Source organism: Schistocerca nitens, chromosome 10, assembly GCF_023898315.1.
Source record: "Schistocerca nitens isolate TAMUIC-IGC-003100 chromosome 10, iqSchNite1.1, whole genome shotgun sequence".
Lineage (NCBI taxonomy): Eukaryota > Metazoa > Arthropoda > Insecta > Orthoptera > Acrididae > Schistocerca > Schistocerca nitens.
In genome coordinates, this window is record NC_064623.1 from 143,553,648 (window position 1) to 143,579,857 (window position 26,210).

Consider the following 26,210-nt stretch of genomic DNA (forward strand, 5'->3'; position numbering starts at 1 on the left):
AAATCTGTGCGGCTACCGTTGGTACACGTTATGCTGGCTATGCAGGTGAGACATGACCGCTTCGACGAATTCGTGCAAATACAGTAGGACAAAGCATCAGAGATAACTGGGAAGGTTATTCACCTCTCCACATAGGGTACTATCCATACTTCTTATAAAAAGGTATATATCTATGCGAGTACTAAACGACTAGACCGATTTCAACCACATTTAGTACATACAATCCTTATTGTCACACAGCAATCACAGAAGATATGACGTCATAAACAATGAGATGCGTGAAAAATTGCCGCATCATGCATGACATTCAAATTTATTGCTTTTTTGCTGCTAACTCTATTCGCAACATATTTCGCAGACAGTATCCACATATGCCACTAAATGCACCAACACAAATACATTGTTGTGTTATACGTAGTTAGAGATATGACGTCATAAACACTGACATGCATGGAAAGATGCCGCATCATGCATGGCGTTTTAATTTATTACGTTCATACTACTGGCACTATTCGTAACAAATTGACGCTATCCAAATATACCACTGAATGTCCCTGCAAAGTTATGTCTTTGGTACGATACATGTTAAAAAGACATGACGACGTAAAGGTTGGGCTGCGTGAAAATTAAACTGCAGGGCGAAATTCGCGACAGATACAGATGGAATATGAGTACAATATGCCGTGTATATGTGAAAAATGCCGCATGTGCGTATTGTGGCAAAGCCGCGGTTTAACAGCTCATTGTAAACCACTCTACCGAATTCAACCAAACTTGGTAGACATATTTACTATCTGGAAAGAAATAGTGTGCCGGTAAGAACCACCAGTCTGCTATTGGGGTAGGGATAATAAGTTGGAGAAAGAAGGTAGGAAGAGGAGATGGGCCGATAGGGAGAGGTGGCGGTTTACAGAGATAGTGAAAGGGGCAAATAGACGGGGGAAGGAAAAAGGATGAGATGACTGGGAGAGAAAGGAAGTGATGGACATGGCTAACAGGATTGGAATACAAACCCAAGCAACGCTGTTGTTTGTTGTACGAAAACCGGGAGAAGTGTCTAAACTATGAAGAAAGGGTGATTAGCGTTTAACGTCCGTCCACCGTCGTGAAATCCAAAACGCATGCCTTGATTTGTCTGTTAACTTCCGCTTATTTAGCAATGTTTTACCACACTGTTTCTAAGTTGCTTGGGGTCGCATCAGTCAATATCCTTGAAATGACAAGATCGTATGGCAGCGTATTTGTCGGGAGATCCCGTTTGTAATTCGGCCGCTTGGTGAAAGTCTTTCAATTTGACGCCACTAAGGCAACTTGCTTGTCTTTAGAATGAAGCCGACATGAACTGATAAGGATAACACAAAAACCCCGTCTCCGAGTGAAGAAAATCTCACACTTCGATGGGGATCGAACATGGGACGCTGCAGTCTAGAGACAGCAGCGCTAACCACTAGACCACAAACGGTGCAAAGCAAGGATCCTTAAACATATACACAGCGGGGTCCAGGTGAAGATAAAAGTTCCTCTCCAAGGAAGTGGTCGTCGACGCGATGTTACCTACGGGCAAAGGGAAACCGCCATCTATCAACTTCACTTTTCGTAGTCGTTACATCCGAGGTGCTTATCTGTATCTTGGTGAGCTCATTTGACACGCATTAAAGTGCAATAAAAATATTTTGAAGAAAAAGCTAAAACAAGGATCCACCGCTTTCCTAATGAATGTGTGTCACATGGAACAAACGAAGGGGGCGGGGGGGAGAGGGAGAGGGGGGAGAGAGAGAGAGAGAGAGAGAGAGAGAGAGAGAGAGAGAGAGAGAGAGAGAAATTATTTAAGAAGGGACCGATAACAGAGAAATGAACCGTTACTGGAAGAAGGAATAACAATGAACCGGTACCGAAAGAAAGAACAAGAATGAATCGATAGTGGAAGAATGAACAAGGAGGAGCAGAGGTAGGAAGGAGGACTATAAGTAAAATACTTACTTTCGATGGCCACAATCCAAGTGACGGACAGCGTTTCCTTCCCTTTTTCTTCAAAATACTTTTATTGCACTTTAATGCGTGCTAAATGAGCTCACCAAGGTACAGATAAGCATATTGGATGTAATGACCACAGAGAGTGCCTGCTAAGTTGGTGGATGGAGGTTTCCCTTTGCCCGTCGACGGCCACTTCGTTGGAGAGGGACTTTTTAAGTTCATCTGGACCCCGCTGTGTATCTGTTTCAGTATTATAAAAGGTTGGATGCCACGCTTTGCAAAGTATTTCTCGAGCGATAACGACTGGTTTAAAGAACTTCTTTTAATCGTTAACTTATGGAAACTCCCGTTGGTTAGTTTGGGCGGCAGTTACGGTAACTTTGGCGAGGTCCCATAGTACCATCCGGCCGCTTTATATTGGCCATCGCATATATTAATAGCAGCGCGGCTGGCCTTATAATCCCGCAAGTGGAACGCACGGCAGCGTGTTGAAATCGCGGGATCGCCTGTCCACGCTAAAAATACGTCAACGCGCTTCCGCCCACGGTAAGTGCTCTACGGGGGTGAAGCGGTATTTCTTTCTGCCTCATTCGGAAAGGCTGCCTTCATTTACACCTCACAGGGCAGCGTTCCTTGTGGACATTGACTGTTGCCTTGAATGTTTCACATACGTGACAGACGAGTTTATTAGTGTGCAGTGTTTTTTTTTAACTCATTTTTATTAGGTCGCTACAAATTCGGTACAAATTTTGCAGTTGATTTTAAACTGACTTCCCAGTGAGACGCAGACTTAAAAACATAACTTAGTACTGAATAACTGTGCCGTATTAACTCCCTTTCTTGTCTGTCTTACTCACAGGGGTGGTCGTGGAAAGTATTTGCAACGCCTGACGTGTCGGGTGCATTGCAGGACCATTGTGTTGCGCGGGGATGGAATTTGTTACAGGCGGTATGTGCGGAATTTGATGGCTGCCGCTAGGCGGCACTGCGATCACTAGTATAGTATCTGCAGCGCTGGGGGGGAATTAGTGCTCGCAACTTCATGATAAAGCCAACCGCTCCGCGGCCCTGCCTTCAGCTATCGTCTCGTATCGTTCTCGTCACACGCACACAGACAGTTCGTTTGGTCTCAGATTCCGCGACTTATGTTTTCGCTCGAGGGTTACTCGTTTGAGCTTTGTCATTCTGTCGCGCCATCTTCGTTGTCCAGTTTCCTCTCGTTGTTATCCTCAGTTTCATATTCAGCTAACCGGTCGTCCAGTCTCTGCCGGTTTTCTGAGTCTGATCCTTGTCAGATCGCAATCACAGCAGTTTGCTGTAGTAATAATATAGTCTAACATCCATTGAGAAATTAAACGCACACAAGACTAAAAAGTAGAAAATAATTACTCAAATAAAATAAATTTTTAGTATTACGCGTTTTTAAATGGAACCAAAAGTATAAAATTTATCCTAGCCCCACACAGATTCCTTATCTCATACAGACAGTTCTGAAACTTACTGATTTTGAATTTTTATTAGCTGTGTAAATACTTGTGAGATTTATAACGGACGTGAAACAGATATTTAGGAGGTGAACAATTCATGCCACGGGTACCTGTTACGTGCCCCCAAGGGTTTGCTTTATAGATCTTAAAATTATTTTCATACACTTTGTGATTAAAAGTATCCGGACACCCACAAAAACATACATTTTTCTTATTAGGTGCAGTGTGCTGCCACCTACTGCCAGACACTCCATATCACCGACCTCTGTACTCATTAGACATCGTGAGAGTACAGAAAGGGGCGCTCCGCGGAACTCACGGACTTCGAACGTGTTCAGGTGATTGGGTGTCACTTGTCATACGTCTGTACGCGAGATTTCCACTCTCCTAAACATCCATATGTACACTGATTCCTATGTGATAGTGAAGTGGAAACGTGAAAGGACACGTACAGCGCAAAAGCATACAGGCCGACCTCGTCTGTTGACTGACAGAGACCACCGACAGTTGAAGAGGGTCGTAATAGGTAGACGTCTAACCAGCCCATCACACAGGAATTCCAAACTGCATCAGAATCCACTGCAAGTACTATGACAGTTAGGCGGGAGATGAGAAAACTTGGATTTCCTGGTCGAGCGGCTGCCCGTAAGCGAAACATCACACCGGTAAATGCGAAACGAACCCTCGCTTGGAGTAAGGAGCGTAAACATTGGGCGATTCAACAGTGGAAGAACGTTGTGTGGAGTGACGAATCACGTACACAGTGTGGCGATCCGATGACAGGATGTGGGTATGGCGAATGCCCGGTGAACGTCATCTGCCAGCATGTTTGGTGCCAACAGTAAAATTCGGAGGCTGTGGTGTTATGGTGTGGTCGTGTTTTTCATGTAGGGGGCTTGCACCCCTATTGTGTTCTAGTAACTTTCTTGCTTCCCACTGTTGAAGAGCAATTCGGCGATGATGACTCGATCTTTCAACAAGATCGAGCACTTGTTCATAATGCACGGCTTGTGGCGTAGTGGCTACACGACAATAACATCCCTGTAATGGACTGGCCTGCACAGAGTCCTGACCTGAATCCTATAGAACACCTTTGAATTGTTTTGGAACGTCGACTTCGTGCCAGGCCACGCCGACCGACTTCGATACCTCTCCTCAGTGCAGCACTCTGTGAAGAATGGGCTGCCGTTCCACCAAGTAACCTTCCGATGGAAGGCGCCACGAACTTGTAAGTCATTTGCAACCAGGTATCCAAATACTTTTGATCACATAGTGTAGCTATTACAAATTCGCAAATTTAAATTTTCGGAACTGCCTGTATGGACTTGGCAATCTGTATGGGGTAGGAGAAATACTTTCTAGTCCGATTTAAAAACGTGTTCAATGAATGTGTGTGTGTGTTTTTTTCCTGCACACATACTACCCACCCACGAAGAGCACAGAGTGGGCCACTGCGCTTAACTTTCCCCATCTGTCAGTCACGAACAACAGTGAGAGACATGTCCTCATCGCATGAGACATTGTACAGAGATTTGGAATTTAATCCGAAACATTGGCCCAAAGTTTGGCCATCCAGAACATTATGCCTTTGGGTACAGATCCCACTCCGCTGCAGGGTGAAAGAGTCATTCTGGAAACATTACCTGGGCTGTGAGTTCGCCATTCCGTCACGATAGTCCACCGATGCATGCAGGAGAGGTTCTGTGAGGTTTTCTCAGTGAGTGATCAATGGTGTTCTAAGTCTTCTGTAAAATGGAAAGAACAACCCGGCCAAACGGTTGGAAGCACATCATTAAGCGTCTGTGAAGTTTGAGAATGAGAAGAGGTACTGGCAGAAGTGAATATGTGGGGTGGCTGTAGCTGCGCAGCTTAGTTCGTAATTGCACCGACCTCGAAAGCAGAGGTTCAGGGTTTTAGTCCGGGCTCGGCACATAGGAAAGTTGAGCTGCTTTTCCTTGTTACCCGGTGTGTTGCACTAAAACGGGTTTCCAGACGGGTAGCAGCGTTAACATACGGCGACGTTTCGACGTACAGGCACTGTAGGTATAAGGATTTGTTTCACAGGAATCTGTAATTGCAGCCAAGTAGTGTCATTGAGGTAGGTAGCACGCAGGTATTACTGATATGCTTCGGGAACTCAACTAGTTACCGATATGCTTCGGGAACTCAACTGGGAAGACGACGCCCCTTTCGTCGCGAGGCAGTGTTGCGGAATTTTAGGAAGTACATTTCGCGTTAGGACTGCGAAGATAAGGTGAAATTAGTGCTAGTACGGATGGTTTTAGGCAGTCGTTTCTCCCTCGCTCTACAGCAGAGGAAATGACTGGTAGTGGTACAAGATACCCTCTGTGTACTGTACAGTGGCTTGCGGAACACGTGTGTAGACGTAAATTTTCCTCGTGGTCGGCATCTGTCAGATTGTACACTCTCCTGTAAATGATTCGTATCAGTGACCTTACTAAACTGTTTTCATTTATATTCGCATCTCGCGTTCTTTGGAGTTGATGTCACTGTATACTTAAGCTGGTCAGAAAACGAACAGCCAGAAAAGTCGTCCATAAATGTGCGCAGCAAAGGTACGCCCTGCTTATTTCGTGACAGACCTGCAGGATCGATACGGGTGCGTGACGAGCGGTGCGGAATCGATTCTGAGCGAGGACTGACTGTGGAAGAACGGCCGCTGCTCCATTGTCGTCCTGGCGACGGTGGGGCAGGGCGGGCTTGCACCCCGACCTCAGAAATTGGGCTCACACGGAGTTGTTCGGCGCTGCCAGTAGGTGCGTTCCGGCCGCTCTGCAACTCTTAGGAGTTCCATACAGCGGCTTTGACTATTTCTCGACCGTTCCAATCTCGAAAAATGTGGGAGGAATGAACAGCGACATATTTTTCCCTGCGAACCCCCGATTTCTCTTATTGTTTGAATCTTACTTCCGCAATTTGCCAGTACAAACTTATATTGCTATCACAAATTCGGCCTTACGCCATTATCAAGTACAATAGTCAAATTTTGACAAGATCTCGCTGCAACGAAAAACACTACTGTTTTAATGATTGACATCCCATCTCGCTTGTCATATCCGTGACACTCTTTCCTCTACTCCGCCATAATACAAAACGAGTTGCCTTAAACGTTTTCGATATACTCCGTCAGTGCTGTCTGGTAAGGATCCCATACCGCTCAGCAGTACTCCAGCAGAGGACGAATGACCGTAGTAATAGAGGCAGTCTCTTTATTAGATTTATTGAACTGAGATTCTGCCAATAAAACGTAGTCTTTGGTTAGTCTTCCTTACATTTTCTGTGTGATAGTTCCATTCAGGATGTTCTTAATTGTAATACATGGGTGTTCAGCTGACTCTACAACCTTTATATTTCTCTAATTTACCATGTAACCGAAATCGGATGTTCTTCAATGCTCGCACTTTTTATTGTGTGGAGTGCATTGCTACTTTCCACACCATGTAGATAGCTTGTGTAAACCATTTTCCAATTTGTTTCGATCTTCTGATGACTTCACTAGGAAGGATTTCCTAACACTGTGAATTTCTATGCTAATTTTAAATTAACAACAGCCACAGTTGCATTGTTTACATAGATTTACCTAGGTTGCAGTTGGGATAACCCAACCTTCTTCAGAATAAAAGGAACTATGATTATGGACAAATCCTTTTATTTTGAAGGTTGGGTTATCCCAATTGAAACCTTAGTAAACATTGCAACTGAGGCTGTTGTTAATTTAAAATTAATATTTTACAGTCGTTGACAGGGCCGCGAAATGATGAAAATATTACAGTTCTATGCGTTTTCAACAATTTCATCTTTTTCAGAAATTATTTTCTTGCTAGTTTCAGTCTGAATTATTTTTCAGGGCAAATAGTAAAACTCGCCTATTACCATTAGTGAGTCATTCCTAAATCTTATTTCCTCAATATCCCTTGCTTCAATTCGTTTACATTCCACTACCTTTGTGGAAATTATATATTATTTGATGACAAAAAAAAGCTTTCGCTGCAGTGGTTACCACTTTCGGTTTGACACGCCCATTCCCAAACCACACACTGGTATTAACCGTAACTAGTCATGCAATATGGTGCCAAAAGGCAAGAATAGCTTCTGTACAGAAATTTGAACTGTGAGCAACAAGTACTCTCATTGATAAGATAACCTATGTGTCTACCATAATAGTAGACACATACTAGCAATAGCATGTAACGGTAGACACATAGACTATCTTATCAATGAGAGCACTTGTTGCCCACAGTTAGAATTTCTGTACAGAAGCTATTACTACCTTTTGGCACCATTTGTATGACGTTAAAATTAATACCAAGGTGCGTGGCTTGAGAAACCGGTCACCACTGCAACAGAAATTGTATATACGAGGGTTGCTCAGAAAGTAATGCATCGCCTTTTTTTTCAACTATTATTTATTGAACATAATGAGAATTACATGAAAGAATGTTGTTTTATCTACACATCCTATTTTTCCACGTAATGTCCATCCCTTTCTGTGGCCTTCCTCCAGCGCGAAACAAGTGCGTGTATGCCCTGTCGGTACCTTTCCTATCCTGGTTGCGGAGCCAGTGTTTCACTGTGTAAATCCCCTCCTCCTTGTCCTCAAAATGTCTTCCGTGAATGGCATCCTTTGTGTCCTCGCAGATGACATCAGGTCGCTGCAACTTGTCGGGTGTGACAGCCATGGATGGTCTCCTCGACCGCTGCAAATCGTGGACCTCACCCTTCGTGCCCAGCGACTAACTGTATCTCTGTCGACAGCAGATGCTCCATAGACTTTGCGCAAGCGTTTTTGAATATTCCTCACAGGTTCTTTCTCTACATTGAAAAATCAATGACAGCAAGCTGCATATAACGTACATCACCTATAGACGCCATTTTGAAACTGTCTTGCAGGTACGCTATCTGTCGGAAGTGACGGAAAGTTGGGGCACTCACTTACTAGACTTCAAATAACGCATACGTAACGTTTCACAGTCGTAGTAGTGTTTTCGGCTGAGAAAAAAAATGCGGGGCATTACTTTGTGAGCAACCCTCGTACATGCAAATGAGACGGACAAAATAAAAAAAACTTACAAAATTTTCTCAGTACTATACAGCTGCGGATCTAGCGTTCCGAAGCAAAATGCCTCGAATCAGCATTTATTTTGTTCTACTTTCGTTGCTCGTATTACAATCTCTTTTTCAAGAATCTGTTCATCCCATTCAACTGCTCTTCCCAGTCGTTTCCTATGCGTGATAGATTTACAGTGCCACTAGCAAACCTCATTTTTTTATTTCTTATCTCTAGACTTATTACCCTTTACAAAACCTCTCTTGGGTTTTTTATCGCTTGCTTTTTCATTTATTTCAACTCTCCCACACACCCTTCTCAATTACCACATCCATTTCATGTCCTTACACTCTCGCGTGTTTCTGAATGGCAACTCCCTCTACTCAATAGATGAATTTTTAGATATGAAGTGACACGTTCCACATCATTACGAAATGTTGTATTCATATACACTTTAAGTTGCTTTTTTGTAAACACATTTATAAACAAGTTTACCGTAATCTCAAAATATTAGTACTCACTTTAGCCTTCCTACGGATGGCGATTATCACTGAAACAACCGGTTTTCGGTTATACCTTTTCTGTCACGCCAGTTTCACTGTTGAAGCCGCTCAAAATAACTGGTTCCTGAAGTAGGAGGTTGGCGGTTATTTATTTGTATTATTTCCTGTAATAAACGCAAAAATCAAACAAAGTCGGAAAAAATTTGACTCCCTCACAAACAGTTTCAGGTTACGAAGAATCGAAATATTAAATTAAATACAACGTCGACGGTTTGCTGTTTTTCACGAAAAAGTGGTGAGTTGGGGCACTCACTTAGGTTGAGTACTACAAAAAATCACCAGTATTCACCTGTTGATTCTAATTTATTGTGTACTCTTCTCAGAAATCATGTTGTAATCGGAGATAATAACATTATCTACATCTATACTCCGCAAGCCACCTGACTGTGTGTGGCGGAGGGTACCTTGAGTACCTCTATCTGTGGGCACTACCAACAGTCTGTGCGAAATGTAAAATTGACAGTGTTAATTTTTCCGTTTTCATGTGCGGGTTATGTAGAAACAGCCAACAGATCAGCTACTTTCTATTTTTATTGAATACTATGAGCGAATCGTTAAGTTTTTAATTTATTACTGTTACCATAATTTCCTTGTTCTTTAATTATTTCTTAGAACTGGCAGAGAAATCATTTTAAAATAAATGAAGTATTATACTTCATTGCTGCGTCAGTTCGTAAAAGTATTTCCGGACTGTGGTTGGTGGCTTTCTGGAATATAACGGACACCCAGCGACGACATCGAGAAACTACCGTGTAGACCAGGTGGGCGCAAGTCTTGCGCTGCACGTACTCGAATACCCCTAGCCACGACACGCGGCTGTAGCAGTTCTCATGTGTTCGTTACTCGTTCCTGTCGGCAAATTTTACGAACAAAAATTACTCATTAAAAAAAAACCTACAATACCTTTATCGGTGCGCACGAACGCACACACACAATTACACGCGTTCCGTGCCGTCACAGGTGGCAGGGATTCTCACGCACCGCCCGCCGCACTGCTTATCTACCCCGTTTCGTTTTCGGTGTGCCGCCGTTGCGGAGTGTGGTCGCAGGCGTGCGTCGGCCGCGTCGCGTCCCTGCTCTGGGCGCACGTGTTCGATCTATCCATCGTCGGGCGACTCGACGCTCGATAGCGGCCCGCAATGCCTACTGCGGCCACCGCCCCACGGGAGAGATAGCGTCGGCGCCGGGAGCCTCGGGTCCAGTGCGGATGACGGACGTCACCGACCTGATCGAGGGCGAGAGAGCCACTACGTAACACTATAGCCCTAATACGTATCTACTGATTTTGTGCTAACACTTATCTGCCAGTAAACCCCCCCCCCCTCCCCCCAGGGTTCGATTTCCGACCGGGTTGGAAATTTCCTCCGCCCGTGGACTGGGTTTGTGTTGTCCTCATCACAGACGCTCAAGTAGCCCAGTGTGGCGTCACCTGAAATAAGACTTGCCCCCACCCCGGCGGCGAACTTCCCCGGATGGGGCCTCCCGGTCGACAGTGCCACACGATCATTTCATTTCATTCCCCCCCTCCCCCCCCCCCCCCATTCCCAGTTCTTTACAGAATCGAGCGCCTACGTATAAAAGCCGTTTCAAACATCTCTGTATTTCTTATGTCCTGATATGTGTGTCCTACAAGGATATAATTTTGCAGTGGTATTTGTGTTCTCTGTCTGCAAAATGTGTTGCGGATGGAGTTGGTAGTAAAGAAGTAAAAGATCGTGCTTGATGCTGAAGTTTCACTGCATGGAAAGCGAGAGTGAACTGTCCCCCTTCCATTATTTGTTTTTTGGGTTGTCTGCGAGAAATAGTTCAGAAAAGATTTGAAATAATGTATAAAGGTTGTTGGAAGTTGCTACACGCAGTCATTCTCAGTTATTGGATGACGACAACGTAATTTCCGCGCCATGCTTTGCGCAGCCTCAAAACATACAGGGCTCAGGTGGACGGGTGACAGTGGTGGTATAGTGATTCTGAACGGAAAAATTCTGTGCTCCTACTCCCTACTCCGAATTGTTTCTGAGGCAGAAGACATTTAATATCTCTTTTAGTACTTTCTTCCTCCATAATTAGGAAACAGTAACCTCCAGAGGTATTGTGTCGCAGTAAAAAATTAAACTACATTAAATTTCCTACAAAAAGTGTCCTATTCATTTTTTCTTCTAGAACTAATAATTTGCGTGAAAACATGCATGCGACGTAGCGTACGTAGGTTTTGTAGGCCAGTTTGAGGTAGCTTACCGACAGGTGTCAAGCATTATATTGTTCGTCTCAACTTCCTTTACGTTACTGTGGTACATCGTAAATAATCACACTGTTTGAATTACACAGAAAATAAATAACGAAGTAGTTTAAATCTCAGAAATCATTCGGAATAGGGCATACTCGTATGTCTGTGAAGTTTTTTGTTCAGAATCACTAATACTGTCGCCGCTCAAAGCATGTGTCTTTCTTCCTTACTGAGCCTGTATGCACAGTTTCTAACTTTATTCAAAGATGCATCTGGAAGGTTCCGTAAATGGACTTGTACAATAAAGGGCACAGCAGTTACAAACATAATACCTTTAATGGTCTTCAAAATAGTCACTTAGTTACAACGTAGGACTGTGAAGCTGTTGGAAACTGTCAGCAGACGCTCCTTTTGTAATCGCTCGAAGCATTCTGGCCACGCGCAACGTCTGCAGAGCTAAAGCCTTTCAGGGTTAATCTAAGACGTGGAAACGAAAATAATTCTGCCGCACCATATCTGGAGAAAGTGTTGAACAGTCAGCTTGCGTTGAGCGAGACATGAGCATTCAGACGTTGCAGACATCCAACAACGCGTAACCGCGGTGCTTCGAGCGGTCCCACAAGAAGCGTCTGCTGCGTTTCCAACAGCTTCAGCTTCACAGTCGTCTATCAGAGGTATGTTGTAGCTGATGGCGACTACTTTTTGTTTGTAACTCGCGTTTATGTCCCGAGAGCATTCACCAAACTTTCCAGGCGCACCCTCTACTTGATGTATTGTGTTCATCCTTACACTCCTTGAGGAGTAGATTTTAACTGAACTTCAAATTTTTTAAATTCGGTCAATTTTATGAAATACTGAAAGTGAAATATTTGTGCCCCTGGAAGCTGTTAGCTAGGCGACCTGCAGCAGGCACTGGGTAACCGTTTTAACCAGTTACATTTAGCAGTATACTGCAGGTATGTAATATAGTCGAATCTGGCTGTTACGTAAGGTAGCGACACGCTAAAAGTAGCACATTGACAACTGTACTCAGCAAGCCACCTGATGGTGTGTGACGGAGGGTGCTCTGTGTAGCAGTGACATTTACCCACCCTCCCACCGCGCAACTGTGTTCCGCTTCGCTCCTGAATGGTGCACGAGAAGGTAGTTTGTTTTGAGGCCCCCGTGTGAGCTCCAGTCTGTCTTATTTTATATTCTGTCTTTTCGCGACGTACGCGTAGGAAGAAGCAATGTATCAGCTGAAATTTTTTACCAATAAACCACACGGTGATGCCCAACGAGTCTCTTGAAGCGTTCGCCAGTGCATTTGGATGAAAATGGCCGTGACACCTTCGCGCTTTCTTACAGGAACCTGTAACGAAACTCTCTTCTCTTTCGACCTTCTCTCTTCCCTCTATCAGTTCTGTCTGGTAGCGGTCTGCCGGCCGCGGTGGCCGTGCGGTTCTAGCGCTGCAGTCCGGAACCGCGGGGCTGCTACGGTCGCAGGATCGAATCCTGCCTCGGGCATGGATGTGTGTGATGTCCTTAGGTTGGTTAGGTTTAAGTAGTTCTAAGTTCTAGGGGACTGATGACCTAAGATGTTAAGTCCCATAGTGCTCAGAGCCATTTGAACTTTTTTTTTTTTTTTTTTTTTTTTTTTTTTTTTTTTTTTTTTTTTTTTTGCGGTCTCAGACAGACGAGCAGCATTAAAGCATTGGTCGAACGAGGACTTTTCAAGCTGTCTCAGTTGTTGGTGGACTACAGTTCCCGAGTATTGTGCAAATGAATCTGTGTGGAATCGGCATTTAGCAGGCATTAGCTGAATGTTGATGCTTGATCAGCAAAGTAACTGATAGCCGAAGCAGAGAGGATGTAAAATTCAGAATGGCGATAGTGAGAAATGCTTTTCTGGAAAACATAACCATGGCATGCAACGAAAAACTCGTAACTCCAGTTTGTTAAATTTTGCAGGTGAAGGAAAAACGGTTTTAAAAAATATAAACTGATACGCACGTAGCAACTGTATAGTAATAACTGTATAGTAATTTGACAAATTAAAGAAGTAAATACATTTCAAATCTCTCTTTGATTATGGAGTTATTGGTTACTGGAATTATCTTCTCACAGATGAAGTTTCGAGGTGTGTGTTTTCTTTTTTTTTCTTTTTTTTTCCATCGTCGACAAATATGGTAACACTGAATATAAATTTAAGTGTTAGGAAACGCTTTCTGAATGTATTTAAGTGCAGCGTCATGCGGAAGTGATACGTGGATGATAAACAGTTCAAACAAGAAGCTAATCGAAACTTTTTGAATGCGGTACTACAGAAGAATGTTTAAGCTTATGTGCGTAGATCGAATAGATAATGAAAGCGCTGAGTGGAATAGGGGAAAGAAATTTGTGGCACAGCCTGACTAAAGTAAGGGATCAACTGATAGGACAGAACCTGAAGAATCAAGAAATCATCAGTTTGGTGTGATTCTTGAAGTTTTCTTGGCGAACTGAATATTCTGTGAGGTTTCGAGATTGTAGCCGGATCATGTTGACTTACCTGAAGATAGCAGAACGATTTCCAGCCGAAATATCGTGGCAAGAAGTCAACATGATCCGGCTGCAATCCCGAAACCTCGTAGAATAGTTTGGCGATGGATTGAAATGTGTGGGATAAAAATTGTAGGCGGAAACTAAAGACTTGACTGAACAAGTTAGTGTTTGTAGGTTGCAGGGATAGCAGCGTGAAGGGGTGAATCAAACCAGTTTTTGCGTTCCTCTGACCTTAGAAATTATTTACCCATTCAGTTATAGGAGGATTTGCATGGACTACGAACCATAGTAAAAGTCAGCATTTTTCTTGGTAACAAGCATCTCCAGTGGTGCAAGAAATGGTAAGTGATAGAAATCCTCTGACCTCGGTTCGAACTACAGGCACTTGGATCTGTAGTCTACCTGTTACCACTGAGCCATCGAACCACGATGACTTGGTGCCAGGAGACATTTCCCGTGGGGGCTTGTCACTATCACTCATGCTTGGGAGGAGGGGGTGGAGTTAGAAAGTGGTGACTTGTAACCATAAGTCCGCTTGGAACAGTTTCAGCCAAATGGACGGTCTTCAAATGGACTCGAAGTCGTTAGTTTAAAAGGAGAAAAAAAATGGTTGTACAACTGGAAAATAAACAAAACACACGCATCTTCTAAATAACTGTAGGAACGTTGGTACTTTCCGAGAAGATAAAAGAACCGGTATCAAATGGTCATCTTAACAACGTGTTGGACACAATGCATTGATGAAAAACATCTGACTTAAATGAAAAAAGAAGAAAACCGACAACTGCCATGGTTGTAAGCTTATCGTGGTCCTTAGGTGACCGACTAACAAAACATTAGCCATCTAAAACAGTCCCAGGGGCACGGGGTTTCGGGGGTGTTGTGAAGAAGATGAAGTGAGAAAGCAATCCGAAACGATGGATGTTAGTGGGAGTTTCTATTTGTCCAGGTAGTTAATCTGGTTGCTGACGATCAGTATCGTTATTTAAAAGTGGTCTGTGACCCGACAAGGGCCGTTCACATACTTATTCCCGTCGTATATTTATTTGATAGCAGCAACAAAGAAAGCTGTGTATATAAAGACTGACCCTGAGGCACTTCGAGTAGTTCCAACCAAACTTAATACGTACACCAGAAACCGCACCCCTGGTTCTTTAAAGAATGGAACTCTCACGTATAAAACAGCTTCAGGGATCTGAAATTAGTTAATGTGTCGACTATTTGAAGTTAAGCACGTAAAAGATTTATAGCTGAAGAAACACAATTCTAGTTATGTAGGTTTTATTATTATTATTATTATTTTTGGATAATTCACCCAAGGACTAATGAAGTAGTCGAAACCAAAACTGTCTGAAAAATGTGTAGCGAATAGAGATAATAGTAGAGGAGTAATAAATTAAAACCTGTTGCTGATGTTTTGCTGCATTTTGCGCGGAGTATCTGCGAGAAAAGGCTTTGAAAGTGGTTGAAGTTGCGTGTAAAGTTTGTTGGAAGTCGCTAAGGCTCTGATTCTCAAATGCTGTATGAAAGTAGTATGGGCATTTTCGCACGGTGAGCTGCTCCGTTTCAAGAGACATACGCTGTTTCCACCAGTATTTGTGTTAGGCATTTCTCATGAGTAGATCATGACAGCATTTTAAATTCAGTCAGTAATTAAATGTTAACTATCAAATTTTTGTGGCCCTGGAAGGCGTTAGATAGGAAACCCGCCGTTTAGTAATATAGATGAGTTGCTATGCTAATTTGTAAACTGTATTTATATTTTTTAAACATGTAAATACGCTAAATTTGTTTTTACACTGGAGACAGATTTCATTTCTGTTCATATTAATTATAACACTGGAGTAAGTGCGTAAGTTTACCATGCCGAAAAAACGACTTACTTTTGTTACAAGAATTGCACTTCGTTTAGATTCTCTCCATGAATATGTTGCATGTGTCGAGGTGGCAGTTCGGTTGAGATCTGATAGCTAGCTCGAAATACTTGGCTCGAGCTAGATGCAACGACAATTTGGCAGACTATTTCTGATGGAACATTGTGACTCACTTTTATAAAAGCTATAACAGCACTCTAACGTCCACAAAAGATACCATTAATTACTTCCAGTACACTATCAAGTCTTGTGAATGATCCGTGACAAAGATTACTGTGTAATGCAGTCCTTACGACATGTTTCAGGTTTCTGCGATGGCGCTTTGCAGTAACCGTGTGAGGGGCTTTAACTCTTCATTATATCTTTAGTTCTCTCCTTGTTATCTGCAACATTCGGTCATACAGCACTAGAATCCGTCTTCCGTTGAACTTGAGGCCTTCTTCTTCCTTGTTGAAATTATTGTCAATGTTTGCAGTTTTCTAATACTGTTGTAGCTCCTCTCCACAGCGAGAACCTGCGTGTCGGCTAATTTTGTTATATGGTCGGTCTCTCACTGTCAGTGCGTGTTGTGCCGCGGCCGATTTCTGCAGCTGTTTTAAGTACTCAAATGTACAGACAAACAGGTTGTGATTGTTAATAAGGCCGGTATTACACTATCAAATTTCTTTGTCCAATATCTTTGTCAAAGATATTTGATAGTGTAATAGGGACTTTGTCAAATGTCGTCCAATATTTGATCAAATTTAGGGCCTCGCTGTATATTTGATCAAAGAAACCGCTTGTCTTCTGTTCACTGCAATGTGACATGTTACCACATGGAGCGCTAGCGTCGCTCCAGCGTTCTGTCGTCTGTAGTGTTTTTATAACCATTGCCGGTAAATACAATTGGTGTGTGCCGACAACTACAAAATTAATAGAGATGTCTGAAGCTGATGAGGCGCTTTACAACGTGAGGCACCCTGAATACAAAATAGATTAAGAAGATTGGAGACCTAACGTAACCTAACCTAACCCTCTCCTGTGTCAAGGAATCGGAGTGTTACAGTGAGCCTGTCTTCTGAAGATGTAGCAGTTCTTAAGTGAATGTTGTGCTTTGTGATATGAGGATACACTTCATTGAGCATATACAGAAATGTATGCTCATCCATTCTTAAGTAATTGATGTACGACTTGACGTCTTCCGCTGTAAGCTCACGTAACAAGTTGTGTTGAATGCTTTCATCGTGTCGTCGTAAAACCCACGGCTTCACCCAGATTGGATTAGTTTTTCGTTCCATAGATCCGTGCTGAGGACATCCTCGTGGATGTGGAACATGTCGATTTTTTTTTAATTTGAAATAACAATACTAATATTATGAGTAAATACAATACATCATTTGTTTTATTAAAAATTTCGCCAATGGAGTAGGAGGAGTTGGCCAGTAGTAAGTCTTTCAGGCTCCTTTTAAACTCATCTTTATTTCTAACTGAATTTTTTATGTTAGCTGGCAAATTATTGAAGATGAGTGTTCCTGAGTAGTGGTCCCCTTTTTGAACTACAGTAAGTGCTTTTAAGTCCTTGTGCAGATCATTTTTGTTCCTGGTATTGTATGTATGAACTGAGTTGTTTGTTGGAAAAAGAGATATATTACTTACGACAAATTTCATTAAGAAGTAAATATACTGATAGTCAGTAGTTAGTATACCCAGTTCTTTGAAGAGGTTTCTGCAGGACGTCCGTGAATTTACTACACAAATAATACGTATTACACGCTTTTGGACTCTGAAAGCTTTTGTTTGACTTCAAGATTTAACCCAAAATATTATCCCATATGACATTATGGAATGAAAGTGGGGAAAGTATGCAAGCTTTTTCATTTTTATGTTGCCTATGTCTGCTAACACTCGAATTGCAAATACAGATTTGTTAAGGCATTTCTGCAGTTCTGTGGTGTGCTCCTCCCAACTGAATTTATTATCAAGTTGTAATCCCCGGACTTTTAAGACTGTCAACCTCGTATGTATGGTTCCATTTTTTCCCCCACTTCTTTTCCGCATGTGCACACAATGCAATTGGGGTACGTACAACTGCTGCGGTTAATAACAAGTTGTTGTCAGCCATCTTGAACTTTGACGAAAAATTTGATGACATTGTAATACCCCTTGTAGCGCTAAGACAAAGATCTTTGTCAAATATATTGGACGGAATATTGGATCACATCTTTGATCAAATCTTTGACAAAGAAATTTGATAGTGTAATACCGGCCTAAGTGTGCGAAATATGCTGCAGTTTGAGCAAGAATGTAAAAATGAAAGCCCCACTTCTGAGTAACTGAGTAATTTTAATTTATTTTGTTTCATCTGGTAAATGCGAATAACGACGTTCGATAATTTAATACATCAATAGATTGCAAATTAAACTGGCATTTGAATAGTGTAGTCCAGTCATAAACATGTCAGCCATTTGAAGGGCGTATATGCAAATTTATTTACCATGTCATGTACAGAATACATTGAGCCAAAATGAAGGAAACCCCCCCAAATACTTTTTTCGGTAAACAGGTTTTTCTCGCTTTTTTCGTAAAAGTAGCGATCTTGTCGCTAGTTGACTGCTCGTACAAAAACTGAAATGTTTATCCCCGGGAAATGTCAATATAAAGGAGCAATTCGTGTAAAAGTGAGGCTACTTTTCGAGTTTTACTCTTTGCTCCGTGCGTAGTCAGTGCTCCTTGGTCCCGACTGTCCTCTGTTCAACAATGCAGTGGCGACTTCGGCTTCGGCCCTTGAACGGGCTGTGAAGCCTGTCGACCATTACCATGAGCCCTGTAGGAAAGAACTTCTCAGAAAAAAGTAAGTTTGAACTTCCATTTCCCAAAGAAAACTCTGTAGCGCTTTCTTCTTTTTCTTGCACGTGCGAAAGCTGCATTCACACGACACCGCGTAAATCTTTCATTTTTTACGTGTTCGGTTACGTAGCCCCGTAGATGTCAAAATACTATGGTTGGCCGGTTGCGTCAACGTTTTTAATAATGCAGTGTTCGTTTTTTACCTATTTTTAGGCATTTAAATGCCGGAGTTCTGTGTACGTATGCGCATGCATCGTCAATAGGGATAACCGACCATACATTAATAGTGTATCATATTTCTGTATGTTGATCATATTACATTACCGAACGGCAGTGGTAATCCATTCAAAATTTATGCTTCTATGTAGTGTCGCACGTAACTGTTGTATCTGCAAGAACCATCTAGTAGATAGTAATTTGCTCTACTAACCAGTGACACATTGTAATGTCTTCTTCGACCTCATTTTTTGGTGCGCGTTATGTTTTTAATGTTTTTTTATTAAAAAACAAAATAATCTTTGTTTCAGTGGGTATTTAAATATTTAGCCCCCATATCAGTATTTCTTTAGGATTAATATATTTTTAAGAAAAATTCGTACTGTTTATCGTGCCCCCCCTACACAGCTGTGAGTCCTTTTTTTCCTCGATTCGTGTTCTTTATGATAGATAATTAAAATTCTTCTTGCGATAACCATTCCGGTTTACTACAAAAAGGTACATATATTCGTAATTGCGTACAGCGGTTTCCACGTGAAGTATGTAAGCTGTGTATTTTCCAACACTAGCTTAGATTTATTTCGGTTTTTATGGGATCCTCAATTGTAGTAGAGCTGTGACTGATGACGATTTTAATTTCAACAATTTTTTCCCCCAATGTAGTAAGTTCTCGTCATTAAACCTGTCTTTGTTTGTTTCAAAATACCGCCAGTGATATGACGCTATAGTCACGGTTTACATCGTTTGTCGCATGTTCACTACGTCACTGGTCGAAGCCGGCTGCAATATCGGTTTCCTTTCATGCGAACTGTATTTGTTTTGATGTGACGTGAAGGTTGTTTGATTCAAGATGTCCATACCGTTTATGTTACGGAAAATCAAATCTCGTGTGCCTCAGTTCGAACAACAAAATTATTTTACAACAAAAAGTACATACATGCAGAGGACCAGGCTACGCAGGAATGTTGGAAGACTCAATCAAATGGAGCTTTTCGTCGAGTGTTTCATGTAGACTCCTGTAACCACCATGGAAACGTCTGTTGGGGCACCCATTTATAGTGTGGCTGGTTATCTGAGTATTACAACAATCAAACTTGCTGTCAGTGCAAAGCCCCCACATGTACATGTTGTATTTGCACATACCGTGTACAGATTCACTAAGATGAGAAATTCCTAAACATTTGCTATTCGGGATGTCTTAGGTTCTGTATTTTAATGGCTGTTTACTCCGGTTTCCATTCAACATTCCAGCTGAATCCGCTGGAGAGTATTTGGACTCCACCAGCATATGCTGGTCTTCTGGATTTGAGATGTTCCCTAGGCATGTTCCCTAGGCAACAAGAGTAAATCTTCTTGATAAGGGATAGTCATTTTTAGAAACTTGCCGACAGGAGTTGTCAACGAAGGTGAGTTGGACAGGCGTTAGATAGTATTGGCAGCCAGCATGTAGGTTTAGATCCGACTGTGCTTCAAATGGTCCTCATATCTGGATTCAAATGAACATCGAAATCATATTAAAAAAAAAATTAAAATTGTTACTAGGATACTGGTATTCAAATGGTACTATGATATTTATTTGTACCAGACTGGTGGATGAGTAGGAGACGGATTTAGTGATATGACTCTTTCGTAGATACTACATTAAATTACTGAGAAAAATACACCGATATGAAAATTTTCTTGGTCTGACCATTTTAACGGTGGACCAGTTGCTTTGTGACGCCATTGGCGGGAACAGTATTCGGTGTATGTTCTGATCTGTCTTCCCTGCTTTTTATTTGGTTACATATTTTGGGCACTACATCTACGTCTATACTCTGCAAACCACTGAGGTGCACAGCAGATGGTACATCCCATCATACCACTTGTTAGGGTTTCTTCCTGTTCCATTCATGTATGGAGCATGGGAAGAATGATTGTTTGAATGCCTCTGTAAGTGCAGTAATTATTCTAATCTTATCCCACAATCCCTGTGTGTGTGATACGCAGAGGGTTGTAATCTTTGGCAGTAGGTTTTTGTCATAGCCTCTGTCTTCCATAACTCTGTATCCTACTATCATCTTGCTGGGGGAATCGTGCTGTGTGAAGTGTCCCTTTGAGGATAAGAAACACCGTTCTGTAAAATTAAATAAAATTATATAACGAAATTTGACATTTTGACTGATTTGCTGCAGATATATTAAATTAAAAAAAACCTACTTCAATTTTGAAGGTTAGCATATTTGTTGGATCATTTACTGCATGAACAGTGAAAACATAGTAAATGATAAACTGTCATCTTTCATCATTTCAAAGTAGTGTCAGAGAGTGAGTTTCGTAATGTGTTCAAATTGTGTGCATAAACTTTGCAGGAAGTTCCTAAGTTCTCTCATTGTCAGTTGCTGGATGAATATAGTCTGGGTACTTTATGTTGTGAACTACACTGGCTCAAGACATATACAAAGTTTCTAGCAGCAATACTTGCCTTATTATGATAAAAAGATGATACCTCTTAATGAGTAGGTCATGATGGCATTTTAAATTTTTAAATTCAGTCAATAATTATACGAAATATTTAAAATTGAATGGGTAAAATTAAATATGATGCTAAATTTTTATCTTTATCATTTCAGTGGTAAAATTTTAGAATTAGATTTGGTCTGGTTACAGACTTCAGACAGTACAGCAATTACTGAAATTGTAATGGTGTGTATAAACACTTTTTGATGTGATGATTTTTGGACCCAATGATGATCGCATAGATATAAGAAATAGATTCACTTAGGAATTGTGTGTATTTCCCAATCTGACATTTGTAAAACATGTAGCAGAGTGCTAAAGTAAACTATTGAGCCCAAGGGTTTCACATTAAAACTTAGCTTATGATACTTGAAAATATACTTTGTACAGTGTGCTGTATTGATTTGTAGAAGATGTATATTCAGACATTTACTGTTAGAGTGTTTTCTGCTTCCAGTACCACTAGTACTTGGTAGTAGAACACTGGAGTTATCAATTTCATTCTGTGGCATTGTAGTGTCCATTAGATACTGGACTTGTGTGTAATAATCATTTACCTACTGCAGAAAAAGTAGTAGCTCATGAGCAATTCTTCACTTTGCATTTTCAGGATCAGAAAAGAGAAATGCTCAGAGGTTAGCAGTATTGCAAGCTATTGTGAAGCATACGGAAGGAGGTAAAGAAAGATTGTTTCAATCGGGGTGTCTGGTTTGGTAGTATTGCGAAGGTTTGTGGTGTAGGTACATGATCACATGTGCACATCTTCCTGTAATGGTGTGACTGTAGATGCCCATTTGATTTTGTGTGTATCATGTAGTGGATGTAGTAAAATGAGTCTTATGTCAACAACAAAATTTCAGTATATTGAAAGTCATTACCTGGGACAGCACTTTCAGAAATATACTTCAGGCTTATGTTTCTGAAGTCTGAAATTGGAGTTCCATTTCATTGGACTGTTGTGGAACCAATTAACTGTAAGTGGAGAGTGGGAAGGTACAGATTCCTCTCCTATTCAGTTGGAAAAAATATCTGGTGGAGAATGGTTCAGTAGTGAGAATCAAAATTTTGTAGTCTAATGTATAATAAGTTTCCTGGGATTTCTTACAAAGGAAAAATATTAAATTCAATTACTTTCATACTTTTACCCAACTCATGTGAAGTGAAACTCCCTCGTTAGTTGATAACTTTGAGGAAGAAACTCTTCAGTCTCAAAAGCCCTGGGAAATCTGTGATTGCTGAGGTCTATGGAGCAGTAGTGATAGTACTTGGTTTGCAGTTGTGTTGATAGGTATAGCTTGAGACTTTTAGTACCCTTGTGTGCCCCTTGATACAGTTTTTGTGACTGGTATAAATCCCTGAAACCCATAACAGTGTTTCTGCTTTTACTACAAATTAACCTGGTACGTGGCTGCTTTTCCTCCTGCTTGGCAAGAGACAAAATTATAAAGACCGGTCCACAACACTGAAACTCTGTCTGAAGCTTTGTGAGACAAGGAATCTGCTCACATATGAGGAGATTGCTTGGGTGTACTTTAACTTTTATCACAACTTAATAAACAGTGTTTTACCTTCCTGCAGTATCGGGATCACAGAAATGTCATGGTAATTTTTGGATATTGTGTGTGTGTGTGTGTGTGTGTGTGTGTGTGTGTGAGAGAGAGAGAGAGAGAGAGAGAGAGAGAGAGAGAGAGAGATGTAAAACAAAGATGCATCTGTTATAATAAACTTTCCCTCTTTTGTTGATTACACTGGTTTATTGGTTTTCTTGTGACAGTCACTTTGTTTGGGGCAAGGCATTTCTGGTTCATTGTTTTTTAAACTCCTGTTACCTTCAGATCTCTTGGCAAGTTACTGTTTTTAGCTGGTTACTGCTGATGCTGGCTCCATCAAGAAACATGAAGTTAGATCAAATTCTAAGCAATAAAATGTTATAAAGTGTGATAAATACAATTTATACTTTACTCCATTTCATCTTGCAGGATGTGATGATGACAGCATGTCTTCCACAGTATTAATTAGATCTTTTGATTTGGGCTTGTCCTGTCTTCTCATTCAGAGCTGTGAAATTTTGATAAGTACCTCAGTGATTCCTTCTTTTTATTATTAAATTAAGAAACCAAATGGAACCCAATCAAAGTGGAAAAAATGTTTGTTTAGAGGTAACTTGGTATCAGTATAGTAGTTTCCTTGTGATTTTGATGTCAAACAGTTGTCCTGGATACGTGTAAGTCTGTGAGTAAATAATAATAAATTGAATCCAAATAAATTCTTGTCATTGGTTCAGAGTGCCTGTATGGTTAATAGGTAAACACCCACCAATCTCCTCCAATCTCTTGTGTACACAAATGGGAGCTGTTGGGACAGTATTCTTGGGTGAAAATGGTGACTAATAAGTACTCAGTTCACATTTAATGTTGATAGTCTTAATTTAATTTGAGTGTAAGTGAAAATGTTTTTACCTTTCTTAGGTACCAGGTTAAGTCACGGAACACTTACTGAAAGGACAACAATTTCGTCTTTCGCCCTCAACATCAGCTTTGTTTCCCATCACCAAAATTGCAGTTTTGACTGTCTGAAGCACATGTCATATGAATTTTAATAATTATATGGCATGTATAAACTTTCTGTGCCATAGTTGAAACAGTTTGAATGTCATTTCTGCAGAGTGTGTGTGTGTGTGTGTGTGTGTGTGTGTGTGTGTAGGAGGGGGCTGTTGTTACATTCTTCTTTATTATCCTTTTGTAAATTATATTTTTCTACTATTTTCCTTAAGATATCAGTTTTGTTTCTCTGTTAAATTCCATTCTGGCTAAAATGGTTCAAATGGCTCTGAGCACTATGGGACTCAACTGCTGAGGTCATTAGTCCCCTAGAACTTAGAACTAGTTAAACCTAACTAACCTAAGGACATCACAAACATCCATGCCCGAGGCAGGATTCGAACCTGCAACCGTAGCGGTCCTGCGGTTCCAGACTGCAGCGCCTTTAACCGCACGGCCACTTCGGCCGGCCAATTCCATTCTGTTTTGTATTCGTGTAGCATTTGTTTTCTTTTGCCCAGCCGTGTAAGTTACATGGGAATTACCGTGAATGTTCACAATTTCATCATCATGTAGTGTATGCCTGAAGTGTGTACATTGTATCTCTTGTTTGCCTGTTTATTGTGACTCCTTATTTTTGTGTCAACCATGTGATCATATGAGTAGCCTGTTTACCATGTCACATAATGAACTGATTGATTGTGTGTCTCCTTACTTAAACATGTTTTTCAGGCAAAGATGGCAGCAAGGTGACTACAGTAGTAGCAACCCCTGGCCAGGGTCCCGACAGACCACAGGAAGTGTCCTATACGGACACAAAAGTCATTGGGAATGGCAGCTTTGGCGTTGTCTATCAGGCCAAGCTATGTGATACAGGAGAGATGGTGGCCATCAAGAAGGTGCTCCAGGATAAGAGGTTCAAGGTCTGTATGGAATATGAAAAAAGTATTTGTCCTTAGATTCCTGAACACAGGGCATACATTGAAGAAAGGTCAGTGTATCAGTTGGTGACAGTAAAAATAATTCAAAGGAAAATAAGTTAATATTCACATGGCATAATGGTAGTTATTTATAATCACATTTTTATTTTTGTGTGCTACTTTACTTCATTGTCTGACAAACTCATACTACTACTACTACTACTACTACTACTACTACTCTGCCCCCTCCCTCACCTTTCTCTCATCTCACTCATTGCCTGATTTAATGGAACTACATTTCATTACCATGTGCTGCTTATTATTTGTTTTAAATGTTTTAGAAGTTGATAATACAGAAAATAAAATTCTGCCTCTGCATCATTGCCTTTATCAATAATCCTAAAAGCTGTGGATGAGTAATTATCCATTTTCAAGTATATTAACATGGTTGATTATCCTTTGCAATGTGGTCATAACTTTCCAACTTCCAATTTCAGTTGTGCTGTGGCATCAGGAAACTTGACATCGAGAGGTCATATCATCGTGAACTTGTAGTGCAACCTGCCATATTGCCTTTCAGTAACTAAATTACATAAAGGTTCATATTAGAAGTAGAAGGAAGGTATTAACTTAATGAAGAAAAAGGTAGACTGAGATTTGTGAGTTGCACACAATTGAAGCACTTTCTACACGAGTTTAGGTAACACGTTATCAGTTATATCAGGAACACAATTATACAGTATTTAAATGAGCTGGATTTGGACTAAGATAAGATTTTCGTTTTGACATAAGGACAGACTGGAGTAGACTACAAGAAAGATAAGATTGACAGTGATGATGAAAACATAAATAAAACTAATGATGATAATTAAGGCTTATTTAATTTTTTCAGTCATGTTTGCAACATAACTAGGTTGACATCTCTATAATGCTGGGGTTGGAATGAGTCTGCAGCTTTTTTTGATTCCACTAACTGTTATGAACACTGCTTTATTTATTCATGACTGGTTATGAACTGTTTTTCCATTATCAGCTGGTAAGTCTTGGGTTGCATCGTTCATACAAGTGAAGAATTGGCCATGAAATTAATAATTGTGGTAACAGATAATGGGCATCCACGTGTGCACATTGCTAACTGTTGGAGCACTCTTACAGTAAGTAATGAGGACATGTGGAGGCCATGTGACCTTATCACAGTTATTGATTTCATGGGCAATTTCCCATTTGTATAACTAACGTAATGCAATACTTACTTATTGCTGAGTTGACAATGGATGACTAGTCATCAGTAAATAAATTTTCTTCCTTCGCAACTTCAGACAGTTGTTGTAACACTTATTGGAATGAAAATGGAGAATTGGCTCAAGATTACTACAAAACCATCTCGTGGACATTAAAAGGCAAAAGGAATTGCAGCAGTTGTTAAATTAGCTTTGTGTTCAGTGTGTGTTAGTGTTAGGATACATAAAGGTATAACTGGTAAAATTGCTAAATTT

General features: G+C 41.0%; 1 protein-coding gene across 5 annotated transcripts in view; it reads left to right on the forward strand.

Moving 5' to 3' along the window:
* LOC126210127 (glycogen synthase kinase-3 beta) overlaps positions 1-26,210 on the forward strand; it is a 325,023-nt gene that overhangs the window by 226,698 nt on the left and 72,115 nt on the right. For 4 of the 5 annotated variants that reach the window (XM_049939273.1, XM_049939275.1, XM_049939271.1 and 1 more), the window contains one exon: positions 24,527-24,717. In XM_049939273.1, the coding sequence (XP_049795230.1) occupies positions 24,527-24,717 (191 nt within the window). Of the gene's footprint in view, positions 1-21,864; positions 21,931-24,526; positions 24,718-26,210 lie in introns of all 5 variants that reach the window. The other variant, XM_049939272.1, reaches the window with a different exon arrangement.